Source organism: Podarcis erhardii (assembly GCF_964252035.2).
Source record: "Podarcis erhardii genome assembly, chromosome: 10".
Taxonomy (NCBI): domain Eukaryota; kingdom Metazoa; phylum Chordata; class Lepidosauria; order Squamata; family Lacertidae; genus Podarcis; species Podarcis erhardii.
Window position 1 is genome coordinate 13,243,704 of NC_138500.1, and position 25,785 is coordinate 13,269,488.

Below are 25,785 nucleotides of genomic sequence, written 5' to 3' on the forward strand. Positions count from 1 at the left end.
CTGTACCTAGCTAGATCCATTGCTATTTCTATGCCCAGCCTTTACCACCCTGCAGAGTCTGGAAATAGTATACGTTAGGGAAGCTCCTACTGCCAGAATTGGTGTGAAATTTTAAAAACAACAATAATAAAAAGAATAGATAACGGAGGGGCTGAAAACATTGCCGAATGTCACTGTCCCCCACAAGCACTCAGTTGGGCGCCATCCTTTTTTCCCCTTGGCCCCCTTCCCCTGCAAATTTTGAAGCCAAAATTTTTCAAAGGAGAACTTTCAGCCCAGTCATAGAAACTCGCTTCCTTTTTCTAAACCAGAGCTTAAAATTAAGGAGCCACATTAATCCTTGAGGAGGTTAGGTTCTCCGAGGTTTCTTTGGCAGAGGTTATTCCTCTGATCTCACGAGAGTCCTGCATTAAAATAGCTGCACTGGTTGCCAATTCTTTCCCACACTGAATTCAAGGTGCTCTTGGTTAGTGTTTAAAGCCCTAAATGACTCAGGCCCCCCAAAGCTGAAAGACACCCCCCTCTTTCCCTGGAGATTAGACTAGATGACGCACAGGACCCCTTCCAATTCTACAACTCTATGAGTCTATGACCCTCTAGGGTGTTAAGATCAGCACTGGCCCTCTTTGTTGCTCCACCGCACTCATAAACTCTGGGTGGCAGCAGCCTGGAAGAGGGCATTCTCTTGGGCAGCCCCTAAGTTGTGGAACTTCCCCCACTTAATTACAAACAAACAAACAAATGACATCTTCATTATACAGCTTTCAACAAATGCTGAAGATGTACCTCTTTACCCTGGCTTTTGATACTTGAAATGTATTTATTTTTTAGGATCCCCTCTCCCTCCATATCTGTGACTGTAAATTGTTTTGAAATGTTTTCAGAGTGGTGCTTTAATGGTTGTAACCCACCCTGGGACATTAGGGTGAAGGATGAGATCTTTATCATCATCACCATCAGATCTATTTTTCCAGAAGAAGAGGTGCCGGAACTCACCATGAACTCCTCTATTATTATTATTATTAATAATAATTTTATTATTCATACCCCGCCCATCTGGCTGGGTTTCCCCAGCCCCAACAGAGGACTAAAAACAGAATAAAACTTCAAAGATTAAAAAAAAACTTCCCTTCTCTTATAATGGCAATAGCGCCCACCTGAGAGGTGCCAGAACTAAGTTCTAGTGGGGAAAAAAAAGTCTTGATAATCATCATCACCACCTGTGCTCCTCTCTGAAAAGTAAAAGGAAGAGAACTTACCTATTGTGTTGACTCTGGCCGAAGGACTGGCTAACGTTGCTGGTATAGATTTGAGTGAGCTGCTCCCACTGTTTATTCTCAAGGGCGGCATGTGAGGAGAGGTGGGTGATGTGGGAGACTTGCTGTCTGCTGTCTTGGGTTTTGCCGAGAGGTTCAATGGCTGGGCCACGTCGTCCTAAAATGGGCATAAGAAAACCAAGCAGGTGAGACAGGCCATACTGCTGCAACATATAATAATTAAGACTCCAGGCAAACCTCCCTGGGGAGAGAATTACACAAATGGGAAGCCACAGCAGAAAAGTCCTGTTCTCATGTTGCCGCCCTCTGGACCTCTTGTAGGGGAGGCACATCAAGAAGGGAACATCAGATGATGTTCACAGGGTTGCGGTCGGTTCCTTATGTGGAACAGTTGAAGGAGCTGGCTATGTTTGGCCTGGAAAAGAGGAGACTGAGAGGAGATATTATAGACATCTTCAAATATCTCAAGGGTTGTCACATAGAAGATGGAGCAAGCTTATTTTCTCCTGCTATGGAGGGTAGGACTCAAACCAAAGGAGACTCCAACTAAACATCACAAAGGACTGATAGCAAAAACAGTCAGAAAGCTGTTCGACAGTGGAATAGACTCCCTGCCTTGGAGGTTTTTAAGCCAAGGTTGGATGGTTATCTGTCATTGATGCTTTAGCTGAGAGTCCTGCACTGCATGCCAAGCTCCTTCAAGTGCTCCTCATAAGGCTTGGTTTCCAGACTCCGGGTCATCTTGGTGGACCTCCTTTGCACATGTTCCACTTGTCAACATCCTTCTTAAATTGTGGTGCCCAGAATTGGACACAGTATTCCAAGTGTGGCCTGACCAAGGCAGAACAGAGTGGGACTATTTTACATCCCTTGATATGGGCACCACACTTCTGTTGATGCAGCCTGGAATACCATTCCCCTTTTTTGCTGCTGCATCACACTGTTAACTCATGTTAAGCTTGTAGTCCACTAAGACTCTTAGTTCCCCGCCTTATATTTTTGCATCTGGTTCTTCCTGCCTAAGTGCAGAACCTTACAATTGTCCCTATTGAACTTCATTTTATTAGCATGGGACCAGTTCTCCAATCTCTTAGATCAGACGATGTTATTTATACCCCCCCCCCTTTAAAAATAAATAATACAAACATTGCTGTGACGAAAACAAAATGTGATCATGAATGACGACGGTTCCGGATTGCTAACCAAATATGCCATTCTTTGTAGAAAGCAAAGAACACCCCCTGAACACACAAATTATAATAATTTGTACATTAAGCGGAAAGATTGCCAGCAAGGCCTCTTAAGCAAACATTTCTTTGCTGCTAGAGTAGATTTGGCCGCGCTTAGAAATGTAATTGAGATTTTGGCCTTGCCCACTGTTACCATCTTATTGCACACTCTGTCACTTTTGTGAAGTTGGTGAGGCTCAAGGCACACCAGAAACTTGAGTCAGGGATCTGGGCGGCACATCCGGCAGAATGACGTGGCAAAGTTCTAAGGAAGCAGCCTGGACTATGCCATTTCAGACGACAGATAGGAAAAGCCACAACTCTGAAGAACCCCCCCCCCCCCGCAAATAGAAAAATAGCTCCACAGGGAATGCTTGGGGCTACAGCCTTTGTGACTAATGCGCAATACAGTGGTACCTCTGGTTACAAACTTAATTCGTTCCGGAGGTCCATTCTTAACCTGAAACCATTCTTAACCTGAGGTACTACTTTAGCAAATGAGGCCTCCTGCTGCCGCCACACGATTTCTGTTCGCATCCTGAGGTAAAGTTCTTAACCCGAGGTACCGAGGTACTACTTCCAGGTTAGCGGAGTCTGTAGGCCAAAGTGTTTGTAACCCAAGGTACCACTGTATATTAGCTTTAGGATTTTGAGGTGGGTGGGTAGGTGGGTGGAGCAATAAAAATGAGCACCCCTTGCCCTCGATTTAAGGGTCACCGTCCACTTGGCCACCTAAGGGTTCTACCACCTCGTGGTGGGGTCTGAAACACCACTGTGAGGAATGAAAACCAGAGCAACGAACCCAGATCTCATTGAAATTTGAGGGTTTCGAAGCAAGGCAGTCTGTCCATCTCCACTGCCAACGTGGCTAAAAAGAGCTTGCAAAGCGGTGGTGATTGGTGGGGCTACGGACTACATTGCTGCAAGTGGAAAGTGCAACTTAAGAGGACTTTGCATTGTGCACCATCTGACTGGGTGGGGGCTGGGGGCAGCAAAGCTGGAATGACCTGGCAGAAGCAGAGGAGAGGCTGCTCTGCTAAAGAGGCTTTTCCTGACCTCTGGGAACACATCCATTGCGTATTGCAGCCTATTTAAATGACCTTGATAGCAAGAAATTACAGCCAAAGCGTGAGAGATGCAAGGAGCCACAGAGGGAGGTTTTTTTAAAACAACAACAACAACAACAAAAGAAGAAGAAGAAATAATAATAATAATAATGCACCCTTACTGCTTTGGAAACAAAGCCCCAGACCTACTCCCTCCCCATCTCCAAGCCAGTTTTCCCCCTCCCTTTATTTTCTTTCCCCTTTCATAGAGATCTTCATTTCATCATAAATGCACAATACGGTGAATTTCCTGGCACATCTGGGCCCATAGACAATCGTGCCATTGTCGTTTACTGAACAATACCGCCAGTCACTGGCTTATCTACTGAGTCGCTAGCTTATCCCAAAAACGTCTGACCAGTAAATATATCCATAATGGACGTCCAGCGGTAACTGGCACACACAAAAGTCAGACCTTCCCCATCACTGCCTCCAGAGACGGCAGTTGTACAGACACAGAGAGAGAGAGACAAAGAGAGAGACAGACAGACAGGGATTGACAGTTCTCTTCCTCCTGTTCCCTTCCTCTTATCCCATAAGCAGTTCTGAAACTACCAGCCGTGGTTATAGAAGTGGAGAGGTAAAGGCAGTTGTGAAATACGTTGTGTAAATGAATTATGCTGCTGATATTATCCTCCCTGATGAAATAATTGTATTAAATTAAGCAGGGATGCTCACATGACAGGATGGCGGAATTAGATAATTCTCCTCCGCAACACCAGCACACACACACACACACACACACACGTGTGCACAGACACACTGGTACTTCCTCCCTGCTCCCCCCACCCCAGCCTGCCTTTCTCAAATTCTGATTAAGAATAATGCTTCTCTTTCTCTCAAGGAGGGAATTTATGCATCTGCAGAGACACATAGAAATGCAAGAAAGTGGGGGGGGGGACACACAGGGGATGGACAGACACCAAAGTCGTAAATTTTAGCTAAGACAGTGAAAAATGTGAGTGATCTCCCCCCTGCTTCCTCCTACCCACCCAAAAACCCGGGAACAGAATCATCCTGAAACTACTATTGTTCCTGTAACTTGTTGCTGGGCAAAACACTTTTCTGATGCTGGTCGTCCACCAGGCCACTCAGTGAAGAATACTTTTTCCAGCTCCCACGTGGCAGCTGAGAATTAAAACATAAAAGATGACTTGCTGGATCAGGGGAACCAGATGCTTCTGGAAAGGTTTGCAAGCGAAGTAGAACGGCACTCGTATACAGCAACCAGAGGTATTCTGAACCTGAACATAGAAGCTGCAACCCACTGTCATGGCTAAAATAGCCAGTGACCCTCTGTGTGTTTGTCCGCTCCTTTTGAAAAGCAACCTAAGCCAGTGACAATCAGCATACAATTGTGGCAGAGGGGACTCTTCCCCACTGTTCATGCTGAGTGGAAGTGTACTAGTTAAGCGTGCCAGACTAGGACTGGGGTGACCATGAAACTTACTGGGTGACCTTGGACTAGTCACAACCGCTCATTCCTGCATTGCAGGGCCCTGGAGTAGATGACCCCTGGGGTCCCTTCCAGCTCTACAACTCTATGAACCTGCTTCACCAAACTATTGTGAGGATAAAACTGGGAGGAGGAGGAGGAGGAGGAGGAGGAGGAGGAGGAGGAGGAGAAGAAGAAGAAGAAGAAGAAGAAGAGGAAGAGGAGGAGGAGTTTGGATTTGATATCCCGCTTTATCACTACCCAAAGGAGTCTCAAAGTGGCTAACATTCTTCTTTCCCTTCCTCCCCCACAACAAACTCTGAGAGACTTCAGAGATGTGTGACTAGCCCAAGGTCACCCAGCAGCTGCATGTGGAGGAGCGGGGAAGCGAACCCGGTTCACCAGATTACGAGTCCACCGCTCTTAACCACTACACCACACTGACTCTCACAGTCGCGAGTCCCTTAGATGAAAAGCATCTTATAAATGTAAAAAAATAAAATGAAGTTTACCATATTGTTTGGTTTGGCCTGGAGCAGGTGTTCAAATGGTACATCGCAAACCGATCTACTACCTGGCAAAGTTTCTTTCAGTCCTGAGGAACACCAAAGCTTGCACACCATTTTATGACAGCCTGGTTGGCCTTAATAAAGGTACAGATTTCCATTACAGTGGTACCTCTGGTTGCGAACGGGGCTCTCACAACATGAGCAGGACGCAATCCGCGTCTGCGTGGGTCACGATTCGCCGCTTCTGCGCATGTGTGTGGCGTCATTTTGAGTGTCTGCACGTGCGCGAGCGGCGAAACCCAGAAGTAACCTGTTCCGTTACTTCTGGGTCACTGTGGGACATATCCTGAAAGAACGTAACCTGAACCGAACATAACAAGAGGTATGACTGTATTTTTCACCAGCATGCCCATCTTTACTCTTTAAATATACCCCCAAGCCACCCTGACTGCATTTCTCGGTGCTTTTGCTTCTCACTTATTTAGCGTCCTCGCCTTTCCATTCCGCAATTTCCACAACTTTACTTTGCACAGCACTGGAGAATGGGAGTTCCTGGGCGTATTGAGCTGTTTGCCATTATGCCAGCTCTGGAGATATGACTTAATCATCCTGCTTTTTGCACAGAGTTCACCCCCCTCCCTTTTTATAGTCTGCAGCTGGCTGTCGGACAAACAACAAATGCTACTTTTAATTCTCTGTTTCAGGTCACCTCCCGCTTCCCTGCTCCCCTCCTTCCTCATCCTCTTTTGTCTTCTTTACCATGATGCCTTGCTGCTTCAATGAAAATATGGCATCCGGTTACAATGACCTGCTTGCCTGCCCAAAAACCCTCGGCTTTTATGCCTGTCTATTCCATATGCTGTTTTGCTGAGATAGCGAGCCGGTGTGCTGTTTCCCCAATGCATCTGGCACTGTGGTTTGTCTGTGTTTTGCACACAATTCATCAAGAGGAGGGGAAGAGGGATGGCAGAACAAAATCTTCCAGTGCATTTCCTCAGCACGGCAGCCGAGCAATCTCGAAACCCGGAAAGGCGGAGCCCTCCCTGCACTTACACACACAGGGGTAACAGTGACCCACCATGACCCTGAGTTATGCCACCTGTTCCACTGTTCCGTATTAGCATTTAGCATTTTTTTACTTAGCAAGATTTATATACTCCTTAATTGAGCAAATATATGGGTGTAGAATATTTATTTAAAACAGCAATAAAAACAAACCATGAGAATACAGTAGAAATAAAACCAACACCTGTTCAAAAAAACACAAGATGAATATAATAAAATTAAATATCTGTGTAGGCTTGCCTAAACAAAATACACTGGTACCTCGGATTACATACGCTTCAGGTTACAGACTCCGCTAACCCAGAAATATTTCCTCGGCTTAAGAACTTTGCTTCAGGATGAGAACAGAAATCGTGCTCCGGCAGCACGGCAGCAGCAGGAGGCCCCATTAGCTAAAGTGGTGCTTCAGGTTAAGAACAGTTTCAGGTTAAGAACGGACCTCCAGAACGAATGAAGTACTTAACCCGAGTACCACTGTACTTATAGACTTGTAGAATTGGAAGGGACCCTGAGGGTCATCTAGTCCAACCCCCTCCAATGCAGGAATGTCAACACGCGGTCCCTCATCCAATTTCAAACCATACCAGACCCTGCTTAGCTTTGCAAATGTGCTAGCCGTTTTATTGCTGCAACGCTCAGAGGACCTTTGGAAAGCATTCCCACTAAGCTAAACACAGTCTACCAGGGACTAGGTAAGCTTCCTGTTTTTGGTATCCATTGAGAAATAAATCCCTGGCAGGATATAGTACATAGCAACAGTGGCCGGAGTGATGGGGCAGTGGCAGAGTCAGTGCAGCGCAAACGCACCGGCAGAGCCAATCTGCTGTTCTAGTCCCTGCATACGCACCAGGCTGACCTCGCTGCTGCCTCTCCTCTCCTCTTCACCCCTCTCTCTCCAATAAGCAGCAGTGACTCACCTGTCAAGCCAGGTAAATGCCACCCCCCGCATCGCACATGATGGAGGGCTAGCAAGCATGGGGGGTTCATGCATTTGGCAAGTGTTTCGAGGTACCAAAAATACCTCCCAATGGGAAGTTCTTTTCAGTCTCAGTGGAAAAATTTAAAACATGTATGAAGCTTTGGCTCTATGGTAGGCCAAAGAGACCATCAACTCCTCTCCTTTTGCAAACTGGCCACCACTGCTTTTGTGGTTTATTATATGGCTCCTCCAGATAACTGGCAACCCCTAATAACTAGAGCATTGTTCAGCTAGATTTCCCACACCACGGTTGTTTGGTTTCAATGCTAGCCCCCACTCCTAGTTCTCCATAAATAGGTTCAGGCTAGCTGCTAAACAGGAAATGAGTGTCTTAGCTACAGATCAGCAGGGATCAACACAGCATCTGCAAATCCCTCAGGGAGGCCAGGAGCCAATTTCTTACTTTGCCTCGAACAATACACAGTGTTTCATGAGAGGCAAGAGAAAGGCTGAGAAATCGTGTTGGAACTAGAGGGAGATTCCCCCTTCATCAAAAGCAGCAGTTCTTCTCAATATCCCTCCCTGTTGAATAGGCGGCATTTGGGATGAATAACAGTAATTGACAAAGCTCTTTATCAACACTCATTAAATTAACTCTCAGTGAAACATCCTTATCCCTACATTGCAAATAAAGGCGACCCCAGGTGTCTGGCTCACTGAGTGACTTTCTCCCTTGCCACAATGGAAATAAATTGCCACGTCAGAGAACATGAGATACTATCGGGAGGGTCAGATGGAACAAGACAGGTGCAGCTAAAGAATATACAGAATGCAATGAACGCTGGGAAGATTTTCTCATGGGTGTTTCAGCAAAGGGCTGGATAAGTTGGCCTCTAGAGGCTTTCTCCTCAATACACGTCTTTAGGAGGCAGTGGCCAAAGGCAGAGATCATATGAATATAACAAATAAAGGCTTTGCTACTGGGTTTTAGAGTTAATCTAACCCTGACCAGGATGCAGGTGGTGCTGTGGGTTAAACCACAGAGCCTAGGACTTGCCGATCAGAAGGTCGGCGGTTCGAATCCCCGCAACAGGGTGAGCTCCCATTGCTTGGTCCCTGCTCCTGCTAACCTAGCAGTTCGAAAGTACGTCGAAGTGCAAGTAGATAAATAGGTACCGCTCCGGCGGGAAGATGAGCACCACAACCCCAGAGTCGGCCACAACTGGACCTAATGGTCAGGAGTACCTTTACCTTTACCTTTAACCCTCACCAGGACCACACCTGTAATATACAGCAGAGCACTGAAGCTAATTTCCACAGTGGTTTATTTTCAACTGCCTTTTTAGGGTATTTCAATAGGCATTACTTTATTATTTCATCCGAGATAACTCGACTTATGGTACCGCACCCTACACAGTGGTGGCCCCCAAACAGGGCATTTTCTGTTATAGCCCCTGATGCCCCAACCTCTAACATACCAGGCCAAGTTCTAGCTGTTGCTATTAGTACATACAGCCCATAACAGCTTGGGGCCAACTTGTCTGTGGGATCGCTTCACCCAATATACGCCCACTCAACACCTTCAACCTGTGGAACTGACACTGTGGCAGATGTCACCTAATATTTCTCCTGCCTTACTGATATCAAGGAGGAACTTTCATGATATACTCTCTTTGTTGCCTGTTTAAAACATTTTTATTTAGGCAAACTCATCCAGGCATGTAGAAGTTACATGGCTCTTAAATTTTTCTTTTGAGCTACTGTTGATTCTAATAATCTTCTGAATATTTTAAATACCTGCCTTAAAATAAATAAATAGTGATTTCACAGTTTTGTTTTATATCTTCGTAAACTTCCTAGAAGTCTTCTTAGGCAGTATAGTAATTTTTGTTAAACAAATACGTGAACCACCAGCTGCTTCAGGCATCTTGTAAAGACTTATCTTTTTGCCTAGACTTTCCCTGATCCAGAAAATCAGAATCTTGTTTTATGCATTTGAATTCCAATAATTTCTGTTTCTATATGCTTTTACACAACGGCTTCATTGTTTTTATGCTGTATTTTTTTTAACGGTCTTGCTTTTCTGTTGCACACCACTTAAGAGACTTGTAAAATATTAAGCAGCTTATAAATACTTCCAGATAAAAAGGAACAAATAAATCATTCCTCCCAGAAGATGTAGTGATGCCTTCAAAAGAGATTTAGTCAGGTTCGTGATGTATAAAGCTATCAATGACTACTCCATGTGGAGGAGTGCTGTTGTATTCACATCCAGACAAAAGACTTCCTACAGACATCTAGTTGGCCACTGTGAGAACAGAATGCTGAACTATGGTGGGCTATTGGTCTAAGGCTGCAGGATTCTTTTTATATACTGTATTTTTCCATGTATAAGACAATGTTTTTTTGCTTTTAAAAAATAGTCAAAAATTGGGGGATGTCTTGTACATGGATGGTGAATGCACATGGTTTTGGACACTGGCTCTGGCGGCCTGGGCTTGGGTTCAGGCTCTTGAAATATGGCAACCCTAACTTTGGGTGACCTCTGCCCAAAGTTTGATGTTTAAAATATGGGTTTCTTAATTTTGGGTTCAAAAAAACAGGGGTCGTCTTATATATGGGGGCATCTTATACATGGAAAAATGCGATATTTAAAGGAAAGAGTGCCCCATTAATACGGGGATACTTCCTGAAATAATAGCTTATTTTCCAGTTAGTACTGAGCTGGGAAAGGGCTAGAGTGCACAAAGAATAAGAAACAAATGTCCTCGAAATAGGAAGTAGCCTTCTGCTGACTCAGCCCATTGGTCCACCTGGCTCAATACTGTGTCTACACTGATTGGCTCTGGCTTTCCTGGATTTCAACAAGAGTCTCTCCCAGCCCTACCCTGGAGATGCCAGGGGTTTAACTTTGGACCTTCTGCTTTCAGGGCAGTTCCTCTGCCACTGAGCCCTTCACAATGCTAGGCATGAGAACTCGGGAGGGGTGGGGGAACGAGCAAGGGCCCCAAATGATGCTCAATGGCACACTATTAAATGAAACAGAATCAAGGAAACAGAAGCCATGCTGATCAAAGTCTACCACCTCTCTCCGCTGCAGATGACGCCTACGCTGAAAGCATCCCACCAAAACACATTGATATGAAAACAAATTAGGCACAGACCCCTTGTCCTGCTGTGGCCGTATGAAAGAGAGGAAATAAAATAAAATAAAATAAAATAAAGGGAGGGGGGAACCTGCAACTGAGTCAAAAGAGCTTTAAAGAAACAAAAAATCAAACAACTTGGACACCCCACAGAGGAGAGATTCCTCTTCAAAACCCACCTGGATTTCTTCTGACATTCTCTCTCTCTCTCTCTCTCTCTCTCTCTCTCTCTCTCTCTCTTGCCTACATAAACTTACGTACCAATGCACATATGCCCTGCAGAACATACATAGCTGAAGGCATTTGTGGGTCTTGGATGAAACAAGTCCGCTTTTTATTCGTTCCCCACCCACTCTAGTTAAAACCGACTATGTCAGTCTCATCCTAGGCTCCTTTGCTCAGAAGTTAACTCCTGCTGAATTCAGCGGGTCTCAGTGGGGTGTTAGGGAACGGGTGGTACCTCTGGTGGGGGGCATCCCACCTGTGGCCCCTAGAAGCCATTGGCATGTGAAAGGCGCCACACCCAGGAAACAGCTTTGACTGGCCAGGTGAGGATAGCTGATGGGTCTCAAACCCTCGGTGAGCCAGTGGTGTTCCCTGCAAGTAAAGACAGGCTTTTGTGGGTTGAGTGGATGAGACCAACTGTGGGTCCAATGGTCAAGGTGGTCAGATGGGGCTCCTCAACCTGGAGAGGTAGCCCATCTAGTAGAAGAAAAACCTCCACTGCCTTGCAGCTATTTGTGAGAGAAAGGCTTCGGGAGTAAACCCCGAGGAAGAATCTGTACCTGCTGCCTTGTGGGACATCTTCAGAAGAAAAGGCTCAGGAGTGAACCCTTAAAATTCTGCAGACGTTTCACTATCTACTTCCAATTTCATGTTAGGAAAAATGTCGCTGTCAACTCTGTTTGGCTTAAATGAGATTGCCTGCTCTCGCATATCAGTTCCGTGGTTTGGTAGCACCTCTTTCTCAGCACTGTTAAATGTTTACCCACCTAGTCCTTACTGTTAACGAGTGGAAACATGGACACTTGAGGAAGCATTAAGAATTCCTTTGCCCATAACCCCCTGATCCAAAAGTGTCTCTCTGTAGAACTCAGTTCCTGGTAAATCATTGTTAGCCAATGTAGCACTACTCTAGATCTTATGGACTCCAGCTCCCATCCACTCCAACCAATTTGGTCAATGGTCAGGGATAAGGAGAGCTGTTGTCTACAACATCTGCACAGACTTCCCCTGTAAAAAATGAATAAGGAATCTGTTATTCTAGGTTTCTTGAATAACTTATAAGAGCTCACACTGAAAATCCATTTTGGCTGTGTCACCCAAAGTTTTGATGTACAGATGAAGTCCCATATACCATTTGGTACTGGGGAATGCCACACCTCTGCATTGCAATGGCAAGTTCCATTCAATTACACATCTGTTTTTCATTGTTTCATGCCCGTTCATTTCCACATCAGGGTGTTGTTGTTGTTAATAAACAGAAAAGTGCATGAAGAAAATTGCACCCGTATATGCTATTAAACATTAAATTTGACCATATTTTGCATATTTCTTGACCTTTCAAACATATTTGTGGATGTATTTTCTTGAAGCATGGACATTTTGGGCATTTTAAACACTTCTGTTTGTGTTTTCTGAGGTGAGAACTGCACCGCAAAACTCAGAGAAGTGTGATAGCTGACAGATTGTCTGCAATGCATTTTGTACTTTAGTTTAGGCGATGTGGAAAGTTTGGTTTGCTATGAAATGTGAAAGGAACAAAATCCTCGAGCATCCCTAGCTGCAGCAGAGAATTTCTGAACACTGAAAAGAACAGCCAAGTGAGCAGATCGCACCACCAAATACATATTTTATATCAGCAATCAAGAGCCCTTTCTCTTTCTTCTCTCTCAGGAGCTTCCCAATTCCTTTCTTTGAGCATGAGCATGTTTGAACTTGCGACATTCGGAAGAAAGAAAAGCATGCTTTAAAAAGGAGTAGAGTGACATATTGAGTCATCACATCACTCTTCTGTGTTTCAGAGGACCTAGGTGCATGGTGCTCAGACCCAACAGACAGAATTCAACCCATGCTCTACTTCAAGTTCACTGTTGTCAGCATGGATGGAGTACTTATCATGCCTCTGCAAGCGCCTGATGCTATCTGGTTGTGGTCCTGTTCTGAAAGCCAATCAGTGTGCATCAACAGTAGTCAAATGACCACATTTTCACATCCAGTGCCATAGAGGAAGCTCAACCAACATGGTCTTAGTGCTTTTCAACCATCACATCAGCGCTCTGCTGCATTGTGTGGGGCATCCCAGAAAGACTTGCGTGACATGCCTCTCTTGATACTGCAGAATACATAAGACAGTGCTTCTTTGTCTAAAATTTAAAAACAAAGCCCCCCCAAAAGAGCAACCATCTATAAAAACCACAACAACATATGCCTACAGTTCATCTATGATTTTCAGGACTCGAGAAAATCTTGACTTAAGAACACTTCCAAATGCATTTCCATCACTCAAGACGGAAGACATTCACCTCCCAGAAACTTTAAAGAAGCGAAATATGGAAAGCAGGAGGAAGACGCAAGAGACCTCGAGGAGGAGAGACCTTTAATCCTCCTCCTGGCTTGGCCAAAGGGCTCCCTGGCCCACTCCAAGACGGCTGAATTGTGTCAGAAGCTAGCTGACAGCTATTTTTGATGATTTTATGGCTGACGTCTTCAGATCGCCTTTTATTTTAATGATAACCCCAATGCAAACATTAAGATTGTCATTGTCTTACTGGCAATGTCCTAAGGGTGCCTGCTGTCTTTTGAGAGGCAGACACACACACACACACACACACACACACACACAGAGAGAGAGAGAGAGAGAGAGAGAGAGAACCCATAAAGCTCTCCAACACTTAATATACCGTGCCACTTAAGGGCAGTTATATGCCAGATGGAGTAACCTAGGTTTTCACCTTTCAGCGATTCAAGGCTTTGTGATTTCAGGATTGCCACCTTTTAACCTTGCATATTATGGAAGGCTTGTTTAATAGTAATTTCTTCTGCTCAGGAAAGTCTGGGCATGCTTGTTCTGCAAGGAAGCCAAAAGTTCCTGTCACCTTCACCAAACTACACTTTCTTAAGATTCTTTGACGGAGGGAACCATGACAGTTAATACTGGGTAAAACCAAAATTATGGTTCTAGCATTATAAGAGGAGAAATCCATATCTCTCTCCACTATCTCCCCATCATGCAAAATATTATATACTTCTGTCTTGACCCTCCTTACTTGTCTTTTGATTCTAGATGAAAAACCACAACCATTGCAACCTTCTCTCATACGGTTGGGGTTCCACTTCTTTTGTCATTTTGGTCATCCAAAATGAGGTTTGACAGCGGTCAGTGGGATTTGAAAGACAAGGAGAGGACTATAAAAAATTGGGAGAGAGTGATTATGCACAGGCTTATGTACAATGAACAAGCAATTTCTTTCTTTCTTTCTTTTTTTAAAAAGCTATGGCTCTGTGGTTTCCATTTATCTCTTATGTGGAAGCTCCAAGCTGCTTATCATAATTCAATCAAATATAGCTGGCAATTGGCTCTATAGCCAATATTTGATTATTTGGCTATATAACTTACACACCAGAAACTTCTTACTCATTTAGGAGCTTGTCCTTCGGCTGTTTTACTTAACTGTTGCTCAATATTAGAGTGAACCAAGTACCCCTGATATTCTAAAGTTTGTAATCTTCGTGAGTCTTCGTTTCCCCTGAATTTGTCATTTTGTATCATTCTGTTGGTTCCTCCTTTTCACTGTCTGCATTTTGAACTTTATTTCAAAATAGGATTGCATTTAAACTGTAAAAAGAAAACAAACTGGCCACAGGTACACGATTAATGGATAAAAGGTGATGTTTACTAGAACGTTTAAAAAAACATAATTTCTGCACACTGCTTTCCTACATCTGGCATAATGTGCTTACGACGGCACTTTCCTTCATCCATCCATCCCAATTTTGACATGTCCCCCCCCCCCTGCTCTGTAAAATATTTGTAAGTAGCGTGGGGTAGGAAGGGGAGGGGAAGAATCTTCAAATATACTTTAGGGAGCCTTTGTGCCAGTTTTCCCATGGATATGTCATGTTGAGTCTCATCTGTCACTACCACTCCAGTGGTGTCATATTTGCACAAAATCACGTAATGCAACAGGACTGACAGATGCGTGATGCGGCTTGTCGTTTTGCTGCATGTCAGCTGGAAGGCTGCGCGAACCTATTTGTTATCTATCTGTCCCCCCCTCGCCTCCATCCAGAACTCTGCTGCCAAAACCGTTTGCCTGACTTACTGTCCCTGCAATGCCCTTCCTTCCTATTCCCTGTGCTGACTTCCCATCTCCTTTGGTACGCAGGGGAAGCTCCTTCTTCCTTACCTTTCACGGATTCATAGAATTGTAGAGTTGGAAGGGACCCTTAGGGTCATCCAGTCCAACCCGCTGCAAGGCAATGGCCTTGCCTTCTCATCTTTCTCTTTGCACATTCACTTACTTACTTACTTACTCACTCAACTGATCGATAGGCCACTTAATATAAAAAGAAGCTGGAAGTGGTTTACAAAAGGAGGAATTCCAAGGAGTCTTTAAGCAGATTGCTCCATCTGTCCTTAACTCCCCAAGTGCACTGTTCCAGAGGTAAAATGTAAATGCATATAAACACACATATTAGTGGAAATGATGTACATAAATGCATTACATCTGTGGCAAATGCTTTTCAAAAAATGGGTATATTAGGCAAAATGGTACATATACACACACGTGTGTGTATCGGAACAAATCTGCTCTAAAATGCTGGTGATTTTTAGGATTTTTTAAAATAAAAAACCCACAAAGTTGTGGAAATGAACTTAAGAGTGAAAAAAAGAGAAACTGAAATCAGCAGGTTCATCTGTCCCTCAGAGTTACGCAATAATTTTTCAATACTCTCCCTCTCTTGCCTCCAATAAGGTAAGCTTGGAAAAAGCTGGCTGTCCAGTCAATTTTAAATTTGGTAGGTTTGGGGGGACCATCAAAAGGCAACATGTTCTGAATTATTTAAATATATAGCCCTAGAACACTTTAGGTCATCTCCAGCTAGTGATTTGGTAGATGCCAAGGAGTTTGAGCTGAAGTGAAATTTCACATCAATCTGAAATTAGGAGAGATTTCAGAATCTGAATTCAACCTTTGAAATTTTCAGAGAGGTTCAAGTTCCACTTTTGGATTCAGCTTTGATGAATCCTTTAAAGTTGCTTAAATCCCAATGCTTAACTGATTAATTTTAAGCTACATATCTGCATGTGAAATTCAACAGTTTTACAACCGGTATTATCCCCTCGCCCCACAAAACACTTGCTGCATCTAACTACATTCACACTTGACCTATATTTCGGAAATGCTGGAGAAAATTACAAAACTAGAAACTCTTACATTTGTATCCTTGCATGCAAAGTTGAGGTGGGGGAAATTGCACTGGGGGCTTTCTTTTTCTTTTTACCCCAGACTCATTTCTGCTCTGCAAAGAGTTAAGGTTGCTGGGAAAGGACAAACAACAACCTGCCCATCCATTTTGTTTCAGATTTCATTCGGCCCCTACAGTTACAATTTTATGACCCAGTTAGGAATTTCTGGCCAGCTGGATGCAACAATACTATTTGCTATCCTAATGGCTATAAACATTGTGAGGGTTTGGCTTGTTGTCCAATATATAAGCTATAAAATGATATTCTTCCTCTGTTTGCTTTATGCACAAAATTGTGCTTCAATGCCCAATTTCTCTCTCTCTCTCTCTCTCTCTCTCTCTCTCTCTCTCTCTCTCTCTCTCTCCTGTACCTCAAACTAAACTCTGGCTTCCAGTAACAGGGAAGCATGTAGAAACATAGAATCTGGATTGGAACAGGGGGCTTTACATGCCACAGGGTCAGCAACCTCATGCCCATAGGCTGCTTGTAGCCCTTCAGAGCTCTTTATCTGGCCCTTGGGATTCTTCCCAGACCACACCCTTGTCTGGCCTTGCTCCATGTCCTCCTTGAATGCTTATGCCAGAATGGAATTTGCTCTTGAATTGTGATGACGCCTCTTCCTTGACTGACAGGAAGATGGTGAGATGTGTATGCATGACTTGGGTCACTTCCCATTCCTCTGGAGACATGATCTTCACCTCTTTTGGAGCCCACCATTTGCCCTGGACCCCACAGAGCCCTGATACTCCCATACAAAAAAGGATTCCCCAAAGCCATCACTTCAGAATCTTTGAAGTACTATTTTGCTAACAAGATCCTCTCTGTGCAATGATCATTGGGAGTGGGGATAGCTTAGTCATTGGAGCATGAGACTCTTAATCTCAGGGTCGTGGGTCTGAACCCCTCACTGGGCAAAAGATTCCTGCATTGCAGGGGATTGGACAAGATGACTTTAGGGGTCCCTTCCAACTCTACAATTCTATGGTTCTAAGCATTCTCCACTACGAAGCTCTCCTGTCTGTTTGTCTGTCTCCTGTTCACAGCTTCCAAAGCATGCAATCCTTTCCGGGCTGTTTCTGCTCAAGTCAAAAGGCTGATGCATCTTTTACCATTCACAGCTCTGTCTGGTGAACAGATAAATTGAGATAATGAGGGATTAAACCACCCCACCCTCTTTGCTTAAAGATCCAATCCAATGTTTGAGAGGGTTTTGCACCCAAAGGAGAGAAAAACTTCGCATGCCCTGGTGGTTTGCATTGTTTACAGCTTGCTTAAACCACCATTTATTCTCCTTGTTGCAATTCCCGGGTGCTACTGCTGAGCAAATAGTAGCGTTGCTACCCAGGAGTAACTGAAAAGAACAGCAGCAGCAAAAATTGATCTGAACAATCTGTGTGCTGTAGACATTTGATGGGGATGCAACTGTGACTTGGGCAAAAGTCTGGGGTCGTAATGAGGTTAAAAGGAAAGCCGACGGGAATTGGTGGCTCTTGCTACATTTCACAATGAACTGGCCCTGGATTTTTCAATGGCTTCAGACAATGCACAGTGCCTTGTTGAGCAGCAAGAGATGTTTAGTGAACATCCTAAGGAGCTGTGGAAACTCACAGGAGACCAGAGCTATATTGAGAGAAGTAGCCATAAAAGGCTTGATTTTGATGTACAACAGGTAGATAAATGCCACCTGCATTTATGTAAGGTTAAAATATACAGAAGGATAATTTCACACAATATAGGGAAACAAGAAAGCCACCTTGTTCCTGTACTCTGTGCAACTAAACATGGCCCCAAGTTTATTGATGTCAATGGGAGGTAGTGCACGCAGCTATTAAAAAAAACCCCAACCACCACTCCCCCATCCTACGGATACATCTATCACTGCTTCAAAGTAAACAATCTAGGCTGTGAACACAAGGCCTGCATTTTCTGCCTTGTTATCAGTGTGTGTGGTTTTTCAGGCACAATTCACAATGTTGTTTAGGATTGGGGTGAGCAAGCTGTTGATGGAACCCTGTCCCCAGAAAAGTTTGTGCATGCCCACCACCAATGCTGTGAGTCCATAGGCCTTGAAGGTCTAGACATCCACATTCACTCTGGTATACTGTGATTCAAGAAGACTATCTGCTATGCAATAATACATGAAAGGGCCTTCTTGATACTGCTACCCAGATTATGGAATGCTGTCCTCTGTCTGGTTCAACTGACCCTGATCCTGATGGGTTTTACAATAAAAAAGTCCCTTCTGGTTAAACTGGTTTTTGGTGGAGATGGGCATGGGCCCCTGCATGGGTGAGCCTACATAATTTGCTCTTTCTGAAACAATAAGTGAACTGAAACACACTTGTCTTTTGAAATTTGCATTTCCCTGAATTTTGCAACGTGGTTCCCCAGCCACATAATATGAACAAATTTGCATATATTGGGCGAAAAAGCATATACTAATGAAAAATATCAAATGGAAATGCATTATAGTGTGGGAAATTTGTTTTGCAAAAAAGAAAAAGAAAAAAGGCACAGATACATACAAAAATGTGTGCATCAGGAGAAATTCGCACTAAGACACTGGCTAATTTTCACGAGGACTTTTATAAAAAGAATTCCAAAGAGATGTGGAAATGTGGCATCTGTACTTAAGATTGAAAAAAGGTGAGAAACTAAGAAGAACCAGACTTGTCTGGTCTAACCCGTCCCTAATTGCACCCCACGGTGCGATTAATGAAGAGCAAGCTAGAGATTTCTTAAATAAAATAAAAATGAGGGCAAGTGGAGTTGAATGCTGAGGTTCATATCTGCAGGGAAATAAGTAGTGGAAGCACAGAAGGTGCCAAGCAATTCTGCTCAGTCCAACATCAAACAACTGGTGAGGACCACTGATAAACAGTTTGCCAAGATGGTGGCTGCCAAGGTCTTAAGAGGTTCCAGTGATGTGCTCAAGTCTTACGTAGATTTAAAGGATGATCCTTGGCAGCTTCCCACCAATCATTCTCAGCACTTTTAGGGCCAACAGTTGCTCCATCTGCTGCTGAGGCTGACTTTGAACAATCCTTGCCAAAAAGCAGTGGAGCGATAACTCTTGAAGTTATCCTCTACGGAATAAAAACACCTCTCTCTCTCTCCTCCAAGAACCCAACCCTTGTCGTAGCTTCAGGTGAAGCTACTACCCTCTCCAAGAAAACTTGAACAATTCCTGCCTCTCCCCACACACATTGTGCCAGCACAAATAAGGGCCTGCAGATGGGTTTTCAGCAAAACAACAGCTTCTTGAAGGTCATTTGAAGGGGGAGGGGATGGGAAGGAACCTTGAACAGTTCCTGGGTGGAAAAAATTGGCTTACTGCGATTTTAATGAAATTTCCTCCGTCACAAAGGAACACAAAGATTCTCCAACAAATTTACGACAGGGCGAAGAAAGAACTTTAAAATTCCAGATTGGTCTTTGCAGGAGAACAGCTGAAACAGATCAGTGACCTGAAGTGTACTGTAATTCTGTAAAATCCTATATCAATCACATTACATTTCACACACGTTATTATCTTCCCTGGGTTTGCAGAGAAGGGAATCCCTTTGCACATCTACATTCAAAGTGTGTGTGTGTGTGTGTGTGTGTGAGAGAGAGAGAGAGAGAGAGAGATTTCTTATGTTAAAATGGTAAGATCCATTTTAATTTGTTTTTATTGTATTGCATTTTTCATACTATCGGGCAACACAATTTATTGTCATAGCTGTCAACTTTTCTTGCGAGGATTCCTATTCGGAATAAGGGAATTTTCCTTAAAAAAAAGGGGAAATGTTGACAGCTATGTTTATTGTATCAAAATCCCCATGTCTCCTCTAGGACCCCATTAAGGGTAACCAAAATGACCAAAGAGTTGGAGAAACTTATATACTAGGAAAGGTTAAATCAATTGGAGGGACATGATAGAGGTATATAGGATTATGCACGATATAGAGAAGGTTTATAGGGAGTACCTTTTCTCCCACTTTCAGGGGTTATCCAATGATGCTGAACGTTGGGAGATTCAGGAAGCACTTCTTGACACTGCATGTAGTTAAACTGTGCAATTTGCTACTATGGAACATGGTAACGGCCATCAACTTGGATGACTTTAAAAGGGGATTAGACAAATTCATGGAAGGTGAGGACCTCACCATGCCTATTTTACTTCCAGTTTCAGTGGCACTATGACTCTGAACACCAGTTGCTGAACAACACGAGCAGAAGCATGGAATTCAACATGTGTCCTATTGGTGGACTTCCCATAGACATCTGGTTGGTCACTGCAGGGATGGGATGCTGGAATAGTGATGGACCTTTGGTCCAATCCAGCAGGGTCCATCTTACTCTCCTTCCTCAGAGGTTTTTAAGCAGAAGCTGGATGGTCACCTGTCATGGATGCTTCAGCTGAGATTCCTGCGTTGCAGTGGATTAGATGACCCTCGGGGCCCTTCCAACTCCACAATTCTATAATTCTGGCCTCATCACTGTAAAGGCGTAAGTGGCTATGCCCAAATCTAGCTCTTCCACCTGATAGTCCTGAGGTCACTGACGCATTAGTTTTCTATCTGCAGGAAATTCTTCCGTATGGAAGAGGAGTCAACCACACGACCCCCCCCCCCACCCACAGTCTGAGGGGGTAGAGCCAAAACGCAGACTTCCCACCTTGGCGGGAACTAGAGCTGAGTGGCTGGTAATAATAATAATAATAATAATAATAATAATAATAATAATAATAATATTTTATTTATATCCCGACCTCCCCAGCCGAAGCCGGGCTCAGAGCGGCTAACAACAGTAAAAGTAACACAGTTTACATAAAATCGCAATCCATTAATTGAAATTCTAAACACAGTTTGTTCTAAAATCAATTCTGAATCAAATTAATGGCAACCATTGGGCTAGAGTTCTATGAGGATTATGAGGATTACCAGAGGAGGGGGTCAGACTGTGCCTTGGCCAAAGGCCTGGTGGAACAGCTCTGTCTTGCAGGCCCTGCGGAAAGATGTCAAGTCCCAGAGGGCCCTCGTCTCTTGTGACAGAGCATTCCACCAGATCGGGGCCACGGCCGAAAAAGCCCTGGCTCTGGTTGAGGCCAGCCTAACCTCCCTGTGGCCCAGGATCTCCAAGATGTTTTTATTTGAAGACCGTAAGGTCCTCCAAGGGACATACCAGGAGAGGCAGTCCAGTAGGTACAAGGGTAATATTTTCCTGGTAAGGATAACTCCCTCCTTCACGTTATTTACCCACACAACTTCATATACACATACTGACAACCATTCCAGTGAATTGATTTGACTGGCCTTCCATCTGCAGGCAGGAAGAACGGTTGCATGCAAAAATGTCCCATGTTCAATCTCTCTCTGGCATCTCCAGGTAGGAATGTGAGAGACCCCTGCCTGAGACCCCTGGAGAACTACTGCTGCTGCTGGTCAGTGTACACACTACTGAGCTAAATGGACCCCCAAAGGCCTGGATTGGTAGAAGGGAGCTTCTTCTGCCCCTGCCCCCTCTCCCCTGCTCCCATCACCTCTTTCTTCTGGGCGTCTGACAACTGCCACCAGAGACCCTAGAAAACACTCCTTTCAGATCACTTTGTATTATAAATAATTGTGCTGCCATGTTTCAGTTCTGAGCTCAGAACTGCACTCACCCAAACTCCACAGGCAGATCAGGTGACCCTTCTCCAATTCAACTCTCTCTCTCTCTTTCTCTCCCCCCCCTCTCTCTCCCTCCCCCTTTCCATCTCTCTGTGTTGTGGAGGACAGACAAAGTGATATGTCTGTCATATGCCATTACCATTAGAACAGAATCTTGTTCTTTTATTACAACTGAACTCTGCCGGATTTCTCAGCAGGAATGCTAAGTGAAATCAATGTCTTGGATTTCCAGCTTGAGCTTGGAGGTCACAGCCACTCTATCATGTCTCAGCATTATCCTTTCCTTTCACCCCCCCTCCTCTCTCTCTCTGAGCCTCCAACTGGCACACAGCAGATTGAAAACAGCAGGCTTCAGAGGGATCATGCTGCACAATTTTACAGCCTTTTGGAGGGCCCCTTCTCTCTCATATATATATATATATATATATATATATATTCCTCTGGGGACCAGTCCCCCACCCCCTTTCAATTTGTGGATAAATTCTGTTTGTGTCCTTTGAAAGAACTGCAAGCCAAAGGCACAGAAACACCTAGAAAAAGTATTTTTATTTTTTTTTTAAAAAAAAGAAAATTGGGAAGGAAAGAATAGCATAACAGAATTCTGGTAGCTGCCACTAGATTTTCTTTTCTTTTTAACAGGTATCCTTTTGAGTCACTGCAGTGGTGGCTGATGCCATTTGAGACAGGGGGGACGGGACGACAAAGGCAGAGAGGACAACAGCAGGTGAAGCCAGAGCCAAGTACAGAAAGAGTCAACTTATTCTGGTTTTGCCCCCTGTCCTCCACCCTGCAGAGTTGTACAAGGGCAACACTGAGGCAGCAGAAGGAGATGGTACTCGGTGCTGGTTGTGAGTAAGAAGGGGAGGGCGGGCTATGGCTGAGGTTGGCAGGGCACAGCCCCATGCTCCCTAATAAACCCCAAGAGACCCACCTCCACTGAGGGCAGATGCCCTGCAACCTAACACATCCTTCGGCAACTCTGTGCCCTTTCAAGGTTTTTGTCAGGGAATTGCCATCGGCTCAGAGGCGAGAGATGGAAAGGCAGTTGTGTTATAGGGAGCCTCCAAAAATCTCGCAAAGCAGTTCCTCTTCCGGCGAGGAGGAAAGCCCCACCTCCAATGAAGAAGAGGTGCAGGGACCAGGGGATGCTAGGGAGAGCCTCAACACCGAGCCTGAGCAAACCGGAGAGGCGGGAAGTATGCCCCTGCCAGCGCCCGTGCTGCGCAGTAGGCTTCGGTGCAGGGAGGGAAGGAAAAGGCTGGGGGTGATGCGACTTTTATGCTGGGGGAGGTTCAAAAACCGACCACTCCCAGATTCTGCTAGCGATTGAGCCAGACATGAACTTACGACGCTCTTCGCTGTAAATAGTTTGCACCAAGAATAAAGCCTGGAAAAGACAGGTCGGAGTCTTGCCTGTTTACTCTCGAGCAACGGCACCAGCAAAGGTACGCGGGTGGCACTGTGGGTTAAACCACTGAGCCTAGGGCTTGCTGATCAGAAGGTTGGCAGTTCGAATCCCCGCGATGGGGTGAGCTCCCGTTGCTCAGTCCCTGCTCCTGCCAACCTAGCAGTTCAAAAGCACATCAAAGTGCAAGTAGATAAATAGGTACCACTCCGGCGGGAAGGTAAACAGCGTTTCCGTGCGCTGCTCTGGTTACCCAGAAGCGGCTTAGTCATGCTGGCCACATGACCTGGAAGCTGTACGCCGGCTCCCTCGGCCAATAAAGCGAGATGAGCGCCGCAACCCCAGAGTCGGCCATGACTGGACCTAATGGTCAGGGGTCCCTTTACCTTTACCTTTAACCACACCAGCATCTGACAGATTTGGAGTACAACTTCCATCAGCCCAAATCAGGATAGCTGATGATACACAGCTCGACTTTGTCATGACATCTGAATCAGGAGAAGCTGTGAAAGCTCTGGATCTGTGTCTGAATGCAATGGTGGACGGGATGGAGGCGAATAAATCCTGGGTAGAAAGAACCTCTCTGAACGGGTGGTTCCCGTGTTTGGGAAACTGGCAAGTTACCTGTTTAGGATGGAGTTGCACTCCCTCTGAAGCAGCAAGTGCGTAGTTTGGAGGTACTCCTACATACATCTATGTTACTAGAGGCCCAAATGTCCTCTGTGGATAGGAGTGCCTTTTAGCAGCTTCACCTGGTTTGCTAGCTACGGTCGTTCTTGCACAGGGATAGCCTGACCACTGCACACTACACGTTGGTAACCTCAAGGCTGGATTGCTGTAATGCGCTCTATGGCTGCTGGTGGGGGCACCTAGTCGAGAACAGCTGACACCATTGTTAGAACAGCTGTTTCGGCTGCCCATCTACTACTAAGTCAGGTTCAAAGTTATTGTATTAATTTGTATTTGAACAACTTAGGCCCAGTGTACCTCAGGGGTCATTTGAACCCTTATATTCCAGCTTGACCATTGAGATCATCTGCAGGAACATCGCTGGTCATTCCCTGGGTTGGCAAGGCTCGTTGGACAGCATTGGGGAACTGATCATTTAGTGCCATTGGCCCAATCTTGTGAAATACTCTGCCAACAGAGATTCAGCAGGCACCTTCTGTGACAACTTTTAAATTCCTGCTCAAAACTTTTCTATTCCACCAGGGCTACGTAGGCAATTGCTAACACATCTTCCCACAATGGTTAATTGATGGTTGCTTTTAACTTTTTATATATGGTTTTTATTGGGTGTTTTATGTATTGTTGCTGCAAACTGCTCTGATATGTTTCTTCTTCCGATAGAGTGGTATAATAATAATAATAATAATAATAATAATAATAATAATAATAATAATTTATTTATACCCTGCCCATCGGGCTGAGTTTCCCCAGCCACTCTGGGTGGCTCCCAATCAAATGTTAAAAACAGTACAGCATTAAATATTAAAAACTTCCCTGAACAGGGCTGCCTTCAGATGTCTTTTGAAGATAGGATAGCTGCTTATTTCCTTCACATCTGATGGGAGGGTGTTCCACAGGGTGGGCGCCACTACCGAGAAGACCCTCTGTCTGGTTCCCTGTAATCTCACTTCTTGTAATGAGGGAACTGCCAGAAGGCCCTCAGCGCTGGATCTCAGTGTCCAGGCTGAACGATGGGGGTGGAGACGTTGCTACAGGTATACAGGACCGAGGCCATTTAGGGCTTTAAAGGTCAGCACCAACACTTTGAGTATAGAACTATTTTATATATAAATAAGTAAATTCAATGGTAGTATTTATTTCCCTGGCTATCTTTAATCTGGGCCTTTTTACTGCTCGGTTAAAGGCACTGAGACACTACTGTCAGTTCAAGGAATCCACTGTGACGTGATTAAAGAAATGTGGTCAGCAGACTGGAGGACAGTGAGCAAAGGGAAGATCATATCTTTCATCAAACATTTTCTCATGACCGAACCAAGAGTGTTTCATGCTTCACCCCTAAGCACATTTGGCTTGAAAGCCAGTCTCAGTACTTTGAATGGAGTGTACTCTTGAGCACAGGTACAGCAAAAGGCAAGAAGGCAATGGTTCCTTCCTAAAATGAGAGGGGCTGAGGCTTGGACTGGCGCTGACATTCATTCTGATTTGTTTGTAGGGCAGATAGATGACATTGCATCAAAGTAAGTGTTATTCCACATTTTCCAGTGCATTTCCCATCATTTTCCTCATCACAAAAATTCCAGCATTTGGAGACAGTGGTCTAGTTGTGCAAGATCTCCCAATCAACTGTGGTGATTGCTCAAACCAAATTTGCTGGTCTGTGACCAAATCCCACCCCAAAACAGCAACAGTCTGGAAGCGCCCAAAGACACAGTTGCATCTCTGACAATTTCTGAAAGCTGCAGAGACGTGCGTAAGAAAGCATGCTCGCCCACTCCCCAATCTGAAATTCTAACAGGTGGCATTTGATAAGGTGTACAATGCCCATGAAATCGTTTCCCCATCCTTAAGCAATGCACTGCTGAAAGAAAACCCGCTAC

The 25,785-nt window shown here is 44.6% G+C and overlaps 1 protein-coding gene and 1 long non-coding RNA gene across 13 annotated transcripts in view; one reads left to right on the forward strand and one right to left on the reverse strand.

The window, feature by feature from the left end:
- The window catches only part of LOC309352041, an 802,957-nt gene that overhangs the window by 63,091 nt on the left and 714,081 nt on the right, over positions 1-25,785 (forward strand). The window lies entirely within an intron of this gene.
- The window catches only part of SOX5 (SRY-box transcription factor 5), a 767,649-nt gene that overhangs the window by 53,700 nt on the left and 688,164 nt on the right, over positions 1-25,785 (reverse strand). For all 12 annotated transcript variants that reach the window (XM_081879778.1, XM_081879776.1, XM_081879777.1 and 9 more), the window contains one exon: positions 1,260-1,434. In XM_081879778.1, the coding sequence (XP_081735904.1) occupies positions 1,260-1,434 (175 nt within the window). The remainder of the gene's footprint in view (positions 1-1,259; positions 1,435-25,785) is intronic.